This window comes from Rhinichthys klamathensis, unplaced genomic scaffold, assembly GCF_029890125.1.
Source record: "Rhinichthys klamathensis goyatoka isolate OS25496 unplaced genomic scaffold, OSU_Roscu_1.1 h1tg000104l_1, whole genome shotgun sequence".
In the NCBI taxonomy this organism is placed as follows: Eukaryota; Metazoa; Chordata; class Actinopteri; order Cypriniformes; family Leuciscidae; genus Rhinichthys; species Rhinichthys klamathensis.
The window spans coordinates 3,395,046-3,410,158 of NW_026606643.1; the positions used below are offsets into that span (position 1 = coordinate 3,395,046).

Here is a 15,113-nt window from a genome sequence, read left to right on the forward strand (position 1 = left end):
CATTTGGAGTTAAATTGTCAAGGAAGCACTGAAATGAGTGAGATGCATGTGCTCAGATGGTCTCCAATGGTTTAGCAATCAAGATACGGATGCAGAGATGATTGTTTAATGGCATCAGAGCATAATCCAGTACAAAAGCACAGGGCAACAAGTTCAGGTGTAAGGTTAAGCCTACAAAAAAAGTAAACATACTTCCAATCTTTTTTTTTTTCAAGAGAAATTTGAACTTAAAAACCATTTTTGGGGACATTAGCACACAGGATCCCATTGAAAACCCAATAGTGACCAGCTTTGCTAATCTATCACATTTAAAGGGGACCTATTATGCTCTTTTCACAAGATGTAAAATAAGTCTCTGATGTCCCCAGAGTGTGTATGTGAAGTTTTAGCTCAAAATACCCAACAGATTATTTTTTACAGCATGTTTAAATTGTCACTTTTTGGGGCTGAGAAAAACGTCCCGTTTTAGTGTGTGCCCTATAAATGCAAATGAGCTGCTGCTGCACGGCACAGGGGGCGGAGCCTCACGAGCTCGCGCTCAGTGTCAGAACCAAGGGGGTAATCCATCGACCGGAAGTTGAAGCCGGCCGGGTACCGCCATCTTGTAGCAGAACTTCACTTGAGTTAGCATTTCCATTGACTCCCATTCATTTTGGCGTCACTTTGACAGCGAATAACTTTACATCTGAGGCGTTTAAAGACTCCATTTGTCCAGTATTTATTTCTAAAGAAACACGACAATGTATAAAAGGCTCCATTACTTTGTATCTTACGTTATGACCCCGTAGAAGCCGTTTTTGTAAAAATAGGCTAACGATTGCGTCATAACACGCGACTCTCTGGCGCACACTAGAGAACATTACCGTATAGACAGAAGTAGAAACTCGCGCGCAATCGGGGGGACGTGGAGGCATAAAGTCAAGGGAGAAGCCCATAAAGAGTTGTAAAGTTGCTCCTGCTGCGAGCTCATGGACAGCTAATACTCACGATCTCCGGCTCTGCAAGTTTCGGAAGGGAATGATTCAGATTCCTCTTGGCACCGCTACTAGAAGATTTGCGTCTGTCAGACAGGTTGCTCACGTCATCAAGCTTAGTTTGAGTCGGTTTGAGTCTGCCCGTCAGGAACGGAAGTGCTCAAAAATCGCTAGAAATGGGCTTCAACTGTCTCAACTGAGTTCCAATGAGATGGCTCTGTCCATTTCTTTTACTGTCTATGGTCAGAACAATCTCATCTCACGAATGATGATAATATCAAAACAGAAACTCTCAGTAACGGTGTTCATTTCGACCCGGAGTCAGACAATAATGCCTACAGAGTCAGAGAATATATGCTGTATGGAGATGGAACAGGTATAGTTTAGTTTAGTTTAATTACGGTTATAACGTATTTGTCATCTGCTTGTATCCACTATTAATTAGTGCTGTCAAACGATTAAAATATTTAATCGCGATTAATCGCATTAATGTCATAGTTAACTCGTGATTAATCGCACATTTTTATCTATTCTAAATGTCTCTTGATTTCTTTTTGTCCCATTATTTTTTCTCATTTTAATGCTCTTATCAACATGGAAAAGTGGATCGGCTTGCTTTGTGCAAATGTTTTTTATTGAAAACAACATTGGCATATACTGTGTTCAATTTCACACTAACATTCTCACTTGGAGCAAATAATCTCTCACACAATGTAGCACTGTCCATCAATAAAAGGGTGAAAGAAATACTGACGAGGTCCTGATATTAACGAGGGGTCGGAGAATTCGCATCAGCTGTGTGTGTGTGTGTGTGTGTGTGTGTGTGTGTGTGTGTGTGTGTGTGTGTGTGTGTGTGTGTGTGTGTGTGTGTGTGTGTGTGTGTGTGTGTGTGTGTGTGTGTGTGTGTGTGTGTGCGCGCTTGGCCATCATCAAGTGGTATTTCAGACTGGACGTGCTGCGATGATGATAGCTCAGTTAACAACGACAAAACACACAGATCACTTTGGTCTCGTCAATGGAACCATTTGGCAACTTTTTAAAAGTAAACTTTCCATTCAGAATCTTATTGGCATCCATTTCGGCGTCTCGCGCTCGTCATCCAATCAAAACGTAACGTTAACCTACTATTTGGTCGGCTCGCAAGCCCAAACGAGTGTGTGCGGCGTGCCTGTTGTTTTGTTTCCGTTCTAGCTAGATCCACTTGCGCTTTGGTCGACGAAGCAACAAAATGTCCTCGCGCGGCGCAAGCCATTGAAATGAATGGGTTTCATAGCGCATACCGCGTCCTGTTGCAAAAGCATGTGAAAAAAAAACTACAAAGTTTGCTAGGCCAAAAAGACCGTTAATCGCGCGATAAAAAAATTAATAACGCCGTTAAAATGGGGTTGCCTTAACGTCGTTAATAACGCGTTTAACTGACGGCCCTACTATTAATACAAGCCTGCTGTCTGTTTTACTCCAGAAAATCACCGTAAGAGCTGAGTAAACACAGTATAAGAAGTGCGCAAGTACATTTCGGACATACGAATTTCGGTAGAGATGAGGGAGCATCTTCTTTCATAACAAAATTAATCCACCTGGTCTTCAGCGGCTGGCTCAGATTTCGGGAGTAAATAGAGAGAGCAATGTGGATTAATACATCCAGCCACACAACACTTACAACACTTGGGAGACATTCTCGTCAGTGCAGCATTTGGCAGATGTGTACAACTCGCTTGAACTCGATCAGGGCGGTTCTATGTTAAAACGGCAGTGTCTGTCAACATTCGTGGGCGGGGCCTGTGGCTGTTGTGACGTCACCAGCCCCATGGCTGAAAACAGGTCGTTGGGAGACACTGCTTATGATTTATGGGGATTTAAAAAAAAGGAGTGAGTGGATTTTTATCACTATAGGGTGGTTGTGTACACACACTGCTAACACACATTCCAAACACCATGCAAAAGTGAATTTTGCATAACATGTCCCCTTTAAAGGATTCAATCACGGGAAATCAAATACATTTGAGTACTTGCAACAGTCAATAAATGTATTTATAATAGTAAATCATTGTATCTTTACCTCTAGTCTTTGACTTCCTCATTGCCTGACTTGCTCTCTCGCTTGAACAGACAGCCGAGCTCACAACTACTGCTGTTGCTTTTGGCAGTTAAACGCAAACCAAAGCTTTAATGCTCACCAGGGTGAAAGTTAAACAAACAATTTAAACACAATGTTCCAGGACACATATTTTTCCATGAGCTAATATAATTTTTCACAGAACAATACAGCCATCAACAATGAAACGTAAAAAAAAAAAATCATTCTAATTTTTTAGCTTAATAGCTTTAACAAGAAGAGCGAATAGTCATTGCCTTCAGTCATAAAATGCAACAGCACAGCACTAACCATTAAAATAAAATCCATTTGCCATTGATCCAGTTTCACTCACAATATCTATGTCCACGAGATACGATAATAAAAGTCCATTAGTAAAACCAGAAGCTGCATTACTCTTTAGGATACTAAAGATACTGTATTTCAAATACTCTTTGAGAGGTGGGCGGTACGATGGGTGGTTGAAACGTGCCTGGTAGAGATTAGAGCTGCAACTATTGAATATGTTAAATACAATATATATGAATGTTCAAAAGTTTGGGTTCAGTAATATTTTTTTAATGTCTCTAATGCTCACCAAGGCTGCATTTATTAGTAAAAAACAGTAATATTGTGAAATATTACTGCAATATAAAGAAAACTGTTTACTACTTCATATATTTTAAAATGTAATTTATTAATTATCGTATATGCTGATTTGGTGCTTAAAATAAGAAGCTGCTTTATTTTTGTGGAAACACTGATACATTTTTCAGAAGTCTTTGATAAATAGATATATTTATATAATATTTAATATTTCAGCATTTATTTTTATGTTTTGCAACAATGTGAAAGTCTTTACTACTGTCAATACAGACCAATTTAACACATCCTTGCTGAATAATATAATTTTTTTTTTATCTTACTTTTGAATGGTAGTATATATAAAAAATATAAAGCATCAGATGATGGTAAAGGTAATCTAAATGTAAATAAAATATAGGGCAAATGAGCATGAAATAAAAATAAACCTCTAATAAGGCCTATTTTCAGGACTGTTACATTATTTTACAAATAAAAACTGTGTCAATTAAAATAAAATAGAAATTTGTGCTTAACTGCCAAGAAATTAGTAACATACTTCCTCCTCATGCCTTACCTTAGTTCCGCAGTTAACCAAAAAGATTTGGCAGTAAATTAGCTTGGTTGCCTGTAAAATGAATAACATTCGAAGGGATTAAATTAATGTATGCGATGGGATCCGGCTTTATTTCATCAAAGAGCCACCAAAACGGCTGTTGGACAAACGCTAAAATGCATTGAGATTCCTCGCACAAATTAACCATACAGAGTGAGGAAACAAAATAAAATACAACACAATAGGATCATTGTTGCTCCCATTCATTTCAAAATAAGCAGACCACGGACCAAATGAGGCCAGATCCATAATTAAACCGAGCTAAGATTCTGCACTGAATGCACTGTGTCCTTTAATAATGGAAAACCATGGGGACACCAACAAGAATGAACTGAAACCTGAACTCAGAACAAACACTAAAACCATTGGCCCCGGACGGCCAGCACATAAAAAGCGTGAAGGAAACACGCTGCACTGGAAAAAACATACCAGAAACGTAGATACAATGATGTGGTTTCCATGCCAACTACAAAGGCAAAAGGTTTAAGCTCCACCCATTTCGGGGAGAGGGAAGCCAACTATGCATGCCATGAGACCCAGGAGCTGACATTGATAAAGCTTTCACTGAGCTCGCTAAAACCTTGTTCTATGCCCACTGTTGATGAAAACAGCATAAAATCTGTTTACAGTTGTGCACGACCTGTTAACTATATGAAGATATGCTTGTATTGGAGCGCACATGTTTTAGTCCAACCTACTTTTCACATTCTAGTGAAATATAAATAGGTATTACACTCAAGAAGGACAAGTTCGGGAGCCAACTTCTATTTTATGCTCCATCAAACATGAACCTAATGAGAAAAGGGGTCTGACAACATCCTCTTGTCCTCACTGACCCAAAGTCAAGAGTGTCAGGACAAAAATACATAATCAAGCTTGTTCCTAATCCACACGCCGCCGCCAGCCTTTTCAGCTCTGTTTCTTCAGGAAATGGTTCTATTCTGAGAATCCTGACCGGAAAATCCCAAAGGAAGCACCCCTGTGACCTCGCTGCATATGTCCAAGTCAAGTATCAAAGCACCGAATGTGCGAGAAGTTTACTGGCACCGGATGCTGTGGAGCAGCACCAACATGACAGTACAGTATAGCCTACTCATTAAACTGTTATTATCAGACATTGATTATTGTAGGCAAATTATATGACACGAATGGTGCAAAAAAAAAGGACTTTGAAAGAAGTCACGCCGAGGCCAAATAAGCTGATAATAAACATAATGTTATAAAAAAAGATTAGATGTGATCTGTAACAACATATGCATCATCCTATGTAAATGCATTAATGGAGTTGTGATAATCACGAGACATGTGACTGTTGGTGTCACTATGATGAGATGACAATAAATCTCAAATGTATTGAACTGAATACTAGCCCACTCTTTCAGCGGTGTTGGTTCCGGAAGTATTATTTCCATTAGTTTTTTCCATAGGGATTTTTAAAAAGTCTTTGTTAAAGCGTTATAAGCCATGAACCAAGCCAACCAGCTACAAGGTGAATCAAAAAAGAAAAAAGTTTTGAAAATCGGACAAAAAGACAAAGGTGTAAGACTGTGTAGTAACGGCGTAAGTGAGGGAAAGAACTACAATCCCATGAAGCATTGCGAACAGCATAATCGATTTAAAAACGATGGAGAAATATAAAACTACTCATTTAAAAAGTTGCAAAAAAACAATCATTCACAGTGCTTCATGGGAGTGGGTGGAGCTAAAGATGCATTTTGCTCTTTTCGACTCTGATTGGTGGAATTTGCTGCACAGCATCATGGGTAATGTAGTTTTTCACCACGAATTGTGCTGTTAAACATGATTATTTTAAAAGTAAGCTCTAAAATAATGCAGGCTGACAGCTTCAAGCAATTAGCATTGATTAACAACTTCGTAGCTAACAGTAGGGCTGTCTTTAAACTAAGGTTTTTATGTTGTCGTTAAAAATCAATTTCCCTATGGAGAAAATGAATTGAAAAAATACTTCTGGAACCAGACTGTCACACTCTATAGTCTTTTCTTCTCTATTGTGATGTATATCAGAGTGAAACGGCTTCTCGGATAAGATAAAATGTAGGGCGGGACTTGATTTTGTCCATGAAGAATTGATTGGATGGTTGTGGTTTGCTATTGGTGGATCTCATTTGAGTGACAGGTTTCCCCGCCCTCCCGGCAGTAAACACCTCATCAGAGAGGAGATGCAAGGAGGAGAAGCTTATTTTGATTAAAGATTATGAGGGCACATGACCTTTAAAAAAAATTACGCACAAAGAAAAATTAGTCATAATAAATACTGAAATATTCCATTAAAAAAAAATTGTTCATTTTGATTTTAAGGTGGCATAGTTTTAAGGGAGCATAGTTCACCCAAAAATTATGTTTATGTCAACATTTACTCACCCTCATGTGAGTTTTCTTTAATACATGCATTTGTTTTGTTACCTTCAGAGCAGCAAATTAAATTAAATTTGTAGACTAAATAAATGATATAATACCTTGCAGCAAACTACTTAACATCTAAAGTGAAAACTGTAGAGGCTACTTATCCAAATACGTATACTTTTTTTCTTTTTTTCTTTTCAAAAAGCAGGACAAAACGAGATATAAAGCGTATCAGAGATGGACAAAAATTGGTGATATTACAGGAAAGCTCTTCATTTAACAGTGCTCAGAACTGCTATCCTTTCTGGATACCCTCTTCTATTGGCTAAGATTTGTTTGTAAGTAAAACAAACAAGAAACTGTAAGTGAATTTACCAATATACTGAGAAAGAATATTTGTTATAGTTACAAACATAACATAATAACTGTTCAGAAAGGTATTTGAATTCGTGGGAGCAGCGATGAAAAAAAAACACCTGATCCTACAGGCTCTGGCCATCTTCAAAAAGAAATAAAAAGAATACTCTACCAGGTAATCCATGTATTTCCCCGATAGCTTCTTGCTGTTGTCTACGGAAAATAGAAGTCCTGAGTTAGGGCGACTATGAAATGAAACGCTGGTGTTAATTGAATGCATCCAAAAGTCGATTTTTTGACGGCTTTGGAATCCCCGCCTCTCAGATATGAAAAATAATATACTAATAAAGCGGCTAGCAGCGTTAGCTGTGCACTCCTCTTCCTCTGTAAGTCCCACACACGGTTATGTGAATAAAACAAGTCCTGATGAGAAAAAAAAGGATTCAGGCTTTTAATACATTCAAAAACATTACTATATCTATTTTTAAGTCGAAATAATTCCGACTCAGACGTGATACAGCGAGTGTAATACAGCTTAATGATGTGGGCGGAGAAAGGCGCTGTTTGTTGTGTGTTCGCGCGAGCCACTGAGGCAAAAGCATCACGACTTCGACGTGACGTCACTGTCACGCTGAGTATATTACGTTCATTCATCCAAAAGGGATTGAAATTCTTTCTGTTTCTTACTTCATTTGAGCGTTTAAACCGATATGATATTATAGTATTGACTGCCCTTACGACGCTCTTTCACGTAACGAAGCAGTTTGTTACATTTTAAGAATGTAAGTATTGTGAACGTCTACGCGATCACGTGATAGGAGATCGTAGGCTACAGGTTCTTTTACATCACGTGACAAGGAAATAACGGTGCCAGATATTTGGTTTGATAGTGACCTCTACTGGTTAAAGTTACACACTATTCTTCAAGGAGAGCGACCATGAGAGCGACAGGAGGATAGCCGTGTTGTGTAATCTGATCATATGTAGCCTACATGGAAACGCGTCGTGCTCGGGACTTTTTGCTTATAATGTTATAACATAGGCCAATTGCATCATGTTTATGTATAACACGTTTTGAAGAAATTGAAACAATAATAGCCTACTAATTTGGATAAACAGGCCATGAAACAATGAAACGACTGTGTCTGTGTGGCACAATGTATGAAGTTCACAGGTTAATTTGCTTCCTGTTATAAACACTATACCTACTCACCACACAGTTCTGTAAAAGTGAATAAAATATCATAAACTACATAGGCCGACGTTTATATGACATGCATGTTAGGTAAGTTTGAAAAGTGTTTTTCATCTTTCACTTTTCATCTGTTTAAGATTATATTACATTTCGCTGATAATTGGACACAACGACTTGTATTCTATTATAATTTATGACTGTTCAGCAAGTAAAGTCTGCATGAGAATCTTTCTAATAAACACATTGTTAACACCCAAACCTGCCCAAATGAACTTCATTTTTTACAAAAAAAAAATAAAAAAAAATGATACATTCACATTAAATTTATACATCAATTTGTATGTACAATATATATATATATATGTGTGTGTGTGTGTGTGTGTGTGTGACTGATGGAATGTTCTAACTAATGGAATGTGTAACTAGTCTATTGGAATGTCTTAACTATTGGAATTTATAACTATTGGAATGTTCTAACTAGTTTTTTTAATCATTATATCTATCTATACATATAGCCTATATATTTATATATAATGATTCTTACTGATGTAATTACTGATAATGATCTGTTATACGCGCTAAGCCAAAAAAGAGAGAGAGAGACTAACAAAGAAATTATAAGATCTTTTGAAACGATGAGGTAATTGGAAGACAACATGTTTTGAAAAAGACAATGATGGTGACAGTCAGTCACAGTGCAGTGCTGCACGCAGGGGCATTTGGGTTTATTCTCTGCCCCAGGCTGATTATTCTGATTGGCTCCACCCTCGATTATTCTGCCCTGGACCGCATTCAGCGAAGAGAGGCAGCAGGCGGACACAAACCCCACTTTTTCAATACCCTTCTGAGAGGAATTTTAAACTGTTTGCAACAGGATAATGTCTTCAAAAGTCTTCGACGTGTTTTGGTAGAAAGCAGAGACCGTAAATTCCTGAAGAGGTTAATTTAACGGAACGGCGCGGAGAGTGTATAACTTTGGAAACTGAGTTTACAAAGCGTTCCCACACACAACTATGGCGCTGAGAGCGAGAGCTTTATACGACTTTATCTCTGAAAATCCCGGCGAGATCTCTGTGATAGAGAATGAACTCCTAACTTTGAGTAGTGAAGAGGTTGTCGATGGTTGGTTGGAGGGCACGAACACCAGAGGTGAGACGGGACTCTTCCCTGCATCATACGTGGAGATTATTAGGACTGACACATCACTACAGGATAACGGCACATCCGCTAGTCAGGACTATTACTACCAAAATAGTCCTCAGAGGAGGGACACCTCAAACGAGTCAACACCCACGCATTCCGCTGTTTACCAGGGACATATTAAACAACGGCGACTCAGTATTCAGACGAGCCAAGGAAGCGATGAGGATTGGGACGATGACTGGGATGACAGCGTGACGTCGGAGGAACGCGGAGGAACACCTGAAAAACGCGGGAATACTCAACCGACCAGCACAAACACCTCGGTGTCTCGACGTGGTAGTAGTACGCAACAGTCCAAAAGCACAGGAACAGTTGGAAAAAATCTCAATAGGTTTTCAACCTTCGTAAAGTCAGGCGGCGAGGCTTTTGTTTTGGGTGAAGCTTCAGGTTTGGTCAGAGATGGAGACAAAATATTCGTGGATATGGGTCAATACGGTCCGGAATGGCAAGATAACCCAAATCCATTCACTTGCACTATCGATGACCCTACAAAACAGACCAAATTCAAAGGCATGAAGAGCTATATGTCCTATGGACTCACACCTAGTCATACTCAAAGCCAGGTGAATAGAAGATACAAGCACTTTGACTGGCTTTATGCGCGACTTGTGGAAAAGTTCCCTGTCATTTCGGTCCCTCACTTGCCAGAAAAACAAGCCACAGGTCGATTTGAAGAGGATTTCATTTCTAAGAGGAGGAAAGGTTTAATATGGTGGATGAATCACATGACGAGTCATCCTATTTTATCCAAGTGTGACGTTTTCCAGCATTTCCTCACCTGCAGCAGCAATGACGAAAAAGCCTGGAAGCAAGGCAAGCGAAAAGCCGAGAAGGACCACTTAGTCGGCGCTAACTTCTTCCTCACTATCTGTCCTCCAGCTTTACCGCTCGACTTACAAGAGGTGGAAAGCAACATAGATGGTTTCAAAACGTTCACCAAAAAAATGGATGAAAACCTCATACAGGTCAATGTCACAATTAACGAATTTGCCAGAAAGCAGATCACTGGTTTTAAAAAGGAATATCAGAGAGTTGGACAAGCTTTCAGACTTTTAAGTCAGGCCTTTGAGTTCGACCAGCAAGTATACTCCGTTCCGTTAAACAAGGCCATGGTACACACTGGAGAAGTCTACGAGACCATTGGGGATTACTTTGCAGAGCAGCCCCGTCAGGATTTGGATCCAATTTCCGATCTTTTAGCGATTTACCAGGGACACCTTGCAAACTTTCCAGACATTATCCATGTTCAGAAAGGTTTGCAATTTTTCTCATGTGTTTGCTCAAATACCACTTGTCAGAATGGCATGCAATAAAATGTGGATATAGGTCAGTAGGTCAGTAGTTGATCTGCTTGCCATCAGCTTAAAGAAATGACACACTATCCAGTGTCAGGTTAATATTTGAGTGGAAACCTAAATCAGTATGGTACATTCAAATAGCTATTTCATAAAACTAAAAAAAGCATTGCATTAATTCTGAAATGGATGTATGCTGTTTTAGTAAAGGAAAGCTGCTGATGTAAAATAGATTCATTAACTTTTTATAGCTAATAGAAAATGGCACAGAGCAACAGGCTCTCGGCAGTACGTCAAATGGCATGTCCTGATTTTTCCCTGGTGCAAGAGAGAGAGCATATGGGTTCTGCTAGTTCTTGCAGCTTGAGATGTGTGTTGGTATGGTGAAATGAAGCCAACCCTGTTGTAATCCTCACTTCCCTTTAGTGGGGGAAGTTTATACCTCTGACTAATCTATTTTTTCTTTACTGTGAAATTAGATTGACGGGTGTCATTCTTATGAAACATATCTCTGGGTTTTCATGACGCAAATTGGTAATGCCGTTTTGTATGAGAAATTGCTTGTCTCTTTAAAACAACTGATACTGGAAAAGCTTTTGTGTTGAAGGCTCTAATCCTAAGCTTAGGGCTCCAGCACAGGGAAGCATTGAATGCTTACACCACAGTTTAACTCACAGATAGTTTTTCTGAATCCTTGGATGTAGAAACTATGGAAGCTTGTTTCCACCACAGAAAAACAAACAAAACAAAAAGCCTGCGACTTTTTATCTCAGAATTGCGTGGTATAAACCCGCAATTGCGAGTTATAAAGTCCAATTCTGCGTTTTATATCTCACAATTCTGATTATAACTCACAATACCGAGTTTATATCTAGCAAAGTAGCAATATTGACTTTAGAACTTGCAATTGCGAGTTTATATCTCTCAATTCTGAGAAACAAAAGTCAGAATTGAGAGTTATAAAGTCAGAATTGTGAGATAAAATTCACAATGAACTTTTTTTTAAATTCTGTGGTGGAAACAAGCTTCCATAAGAACCACATCCCATAACTAAACTTTTTGATGTAATATACGTGATTGTATACGTAAAGTCAATGTGAAACGACATTCGCAACTTATTCTACTTTTTCGTATTTGCTTCGGAGTGAAACAGGATATTCAGCTCGAAAAAAAACCCGTAGGTCAGGATTTTATCCATCTGGAATTGAGTGGATTGTGAAAAGTAGGCGTTACATTCCAAAATGAAGCCAAGTTAGAGGGGAGGGGGTTAAAAAGTAAATGAAGCTGAAAAAGGAAAATTGTTTTGGAGAAAGACTAAGAGCAAGTTACTACATTTTGATTCAAGATTCCAATTTTTTATTTGGAATACCAATGCACTGATGAATCATGTGCAATAAGACCAGGAAAGTGAATTTCGAAAGTGAAGTAAGAGTTAATTTCAGAATTGACTTATAGTGCACAGGGAATATTGATTTCTCCTTGAGAAATTCCAAAGAGAGCTGTTAGCCATAAATCAGAAGCCATGACTGGTCTGAGCTTGCATTTTAATGTGTTCAAAATGGAAAACTCAAAGAGTGCATGCGTGTGTTTTTGCAGATGTGATTGTGTGTTATAGACTTTTAAGCGAACCATTGTTCTTTTCCCTTTTCTGTTCACTTCCATCCTCTGTCTTTCTCCAGGAGCCCTCACTAAGGCCAAGGAGAGCCAGAAACACGGGGAGGAGAAAGATGGCACTGCAGGTGGAGGCATCAATGACCGCTGCAACATCATCTCCTGCGCTACGCTAGCTGAGATCCAACACTTTCATCGCATACGTGTGCGGGATTTCAAGGCACAGATGCAATATTTCTTACAGCAGCAGATCAGCTTCTTTCAGAAAATCACAGGCAAGTTGGAGGAAGCCCTGGACATGTATGATCAGGCTTAAGAAGTCAAATGGCCAGAACTGAAATGAAACACAAATAAGCAGCCTTTTTACTATAGATTCATGAAAATACAGTTACTGTGTTGTAGGAGTGTTTGGGGTGGCTTTGCGTTACAAACAAAAAATAATGATGAAAACTTACCAGAAATTTGACAATGGTCCTTAGAATGTTGACTACGTTGTTATTAAGTAAAATCATATAATCTGATTATACATAACAGTCCTAATTGGTTTCAGTTGTCCTGAAACCCTTGAAACATAACCACAATTTGAAGTTTACATGGCTTAGTAGCTACAGTTGATATAAACAACATAGATCTCTTACTTGTAATTGTGTGCCTGTACTGAAATGCTCTCTGTACTGGTATGGACTCATTCCTTGGACTCACTATGAACTCTGGTGATGCTAAATACGAGTAGATTTGAAGGCATTTGTGTCTTTTGAACAGTCTTCTGATTCTGCTGAATTCTATTACAGATATAAAGACACATTATGCATTTAAATGACTTATTATGTTGGTCTGTCAGTTACGGTTGCTTATGATCCTTCTCAGTCTGTGCAAGTTTTACTCTCACTTCGTTATTAACCTTTATCTAATCTGCTCCGAGTGAGGCCTGTGTCTGTTTTACATTAAGAGCTTGCGAGAGAAAGACGAGACAGTTTCTCAGCCCTGGAGGAGAAGTGCAAAGGAACAATGACCTAGAAAACATGGGCTGAAACCCTCTTTATCTACAAGACATTCCAGACGAGGCTGAAAGGATCACTCACGGTACTAGTTTACCAGCACTTCCATTATTCAGTGTATACATTTTTTCGCCCATGTTTCAACATGAGTATTTTTAGCTAGTTTAATTACTTACTGTAAATGAGAGCTTAGTGGATGTATTTTGGGAGCTCAAATTGTTATCAAGACCGTTTAACCAGCTGGATGAGTAAGAAAAATTGAAGTGAAACTTAAAAAATTTAGATGTGGTTCTCAAACTCTGGACCACTGGTGGTCTGTGAAAAGTGTATTTATAAGAACAAAAAGCAAACTGGCTCAAGACAGGATTGGTTAAACAGATGGAGAGTCTCATGAAAATCTCACATGAGTTTTGGGTTATTATAGGTGTTCCACAATTTTGGTTTTACTCTTTAAGTGGTCCATCCCCTAAAAAAGTTTAAAGTCGCCCTGTGGTGAAAATCAAGGTTTTAATAGTGTTTATATGTCTGTGATGTTTTTAATGTGCTTTAAGACAAACCATGTGTAAATTCATAAGTCAACACCATTGCTGAGTATTTTCTCCTTAAAACTGCAGTTTCGCTGGTGTTTCTGACGTCACAAACTACCTACAATCAGGTCAACGTGTGATCATCAACGAGTGGACCTCTGAGCTGGTGAGAGTGAGTGGAGGCGGGGCTAATTTGCATATTAATAGAACTGCAAATACCAAATGAGACAAGGGTGTAGAGTTACATTCAAGCTTTTTTAAGGCATTACAGATGTTTTTTCAAGAAAAAAAACTTTTAATTATGTCATTTTGTTGATAAAAGGTGAGTTTTAAGGGATAAAAGGATTGACTACAGGGAGACTTTTAAGAACCACTGAAAAAGAATGAAAGAAAAGTGGAAAAATAAACAATTGTAAACAAAGAGGATTAGCATTCTCAGGTCTCAGAGCACCAATCAATTGACCTATTGAAAGAGATCGTACTACTATTAGTTTCTGTGCTTACTATGGTAAAAAAACCGAGCTGCCCCGGAGCAGTCAATCTCTCACTGCATTTGAATTATTTATAAGAGCTAAAGTTAGGCTTCTCTTTCCACTCACTGCCTGCGTCTGTTTTCACATACTCGGGTCCTTAATCATGAAGAATTTATTTCCACACCCCGATCACTAACAACCACATATATTGCCCTTAAAACAACACTAAGGAGAAAAGGAAGGACTACACTCATTTCTGTTTTTATGAAGCATTTGTTTTCTAAATAATTGGAGCTATAAAGAATAAAGAATTAGTAATCCACTAATATGTGTTATATTTGTGAATCATAAAAGTTAAAAACTTCCAAAGTATTTGAGAAAAAGCAATGATTTTATTAGAATATACATTTATACAATAAGAACAATCATTTTTACATTAGTGTATCTAACTCAGTGATACTTTCTCTCAGTCATACAGACATAAATACACGCATACATAAACATTCATAAACCTGAAGCCCATAGTAAGTTCTAGGCATTACAAGATAAACACAAATGGTCATCTTTCACTTCAAAACAATAAAAAAAAAATAGACAGAGATGTGGGTTAGAAGAATATTAGTCTTTGAAGCACACTAGGCATTATGGAGCGTCAAGGTAACTATTCCCCTTCTTTCAATAGCATCAGGGTTGAATATCCCGCTAATGCCATCTGGCTTATTAGGAGTGTGAAATTTGTGGTGCGATATTTTTGAGGGTGGATCTGTTTTTGTGGTCAGCATACTATTTTCATATTTAGACACTTCTCTAAAATGTACCTTTGAGTAGTTTCAGTTCTCTCATT

The 15,113-nt window shown here is 38.4% G+C and overlaps 2 protein-coding genes across 2 annotated transcripts in view; one reads left to right on the top strand and one right to left on the bottom strand.

Moving 5' to 3' along the window:
- The window catches only part of arl15b (ADP-ribosylation factor-like 15b), a 53,819-nt gene extending 46,262 nt beyond the window's left edge, over window positions 1–7,557 (bottom strand). Inside the window, exon 1 of the mRNA XM_056253372.1 lies at window positions 7,140–7,557. Coding sequence (XP_056109347.1) covers window positions 7,140–7,247 — 108 coding nt within the window. The 5' untranslated portion in view covers window positions 7,248–7,557. The remainder of the gene's footprint in view (window positions 1–7,139) is intronic.
- A 1,359-nt stretch (window positions 7,558–8,916) lies between these two features.
- snx18b (sorting nexin 18b) lies at window positions 8,917–13,091 on the top strand. The gene is made up of 2 exons (XM_056253371.1): window positions 8,917–10,619; window positions 12,340–13,091. The coding sequence occupies exons 1-2, from the start codon at window positions 9,176–9,178 to the stop codon at window positions 12,585–12,587; spliced, it is 1,692 nt and encodes a 563-aa protein (XP_056109346.1). The 5' UTR covers window positions 8,917–9,175; the 3' UTR covers window positions 12,588–13,091.
- The last annotated feature ends 2,022 nt before the right edge of the window (window positions 13,092–15,113 follow it).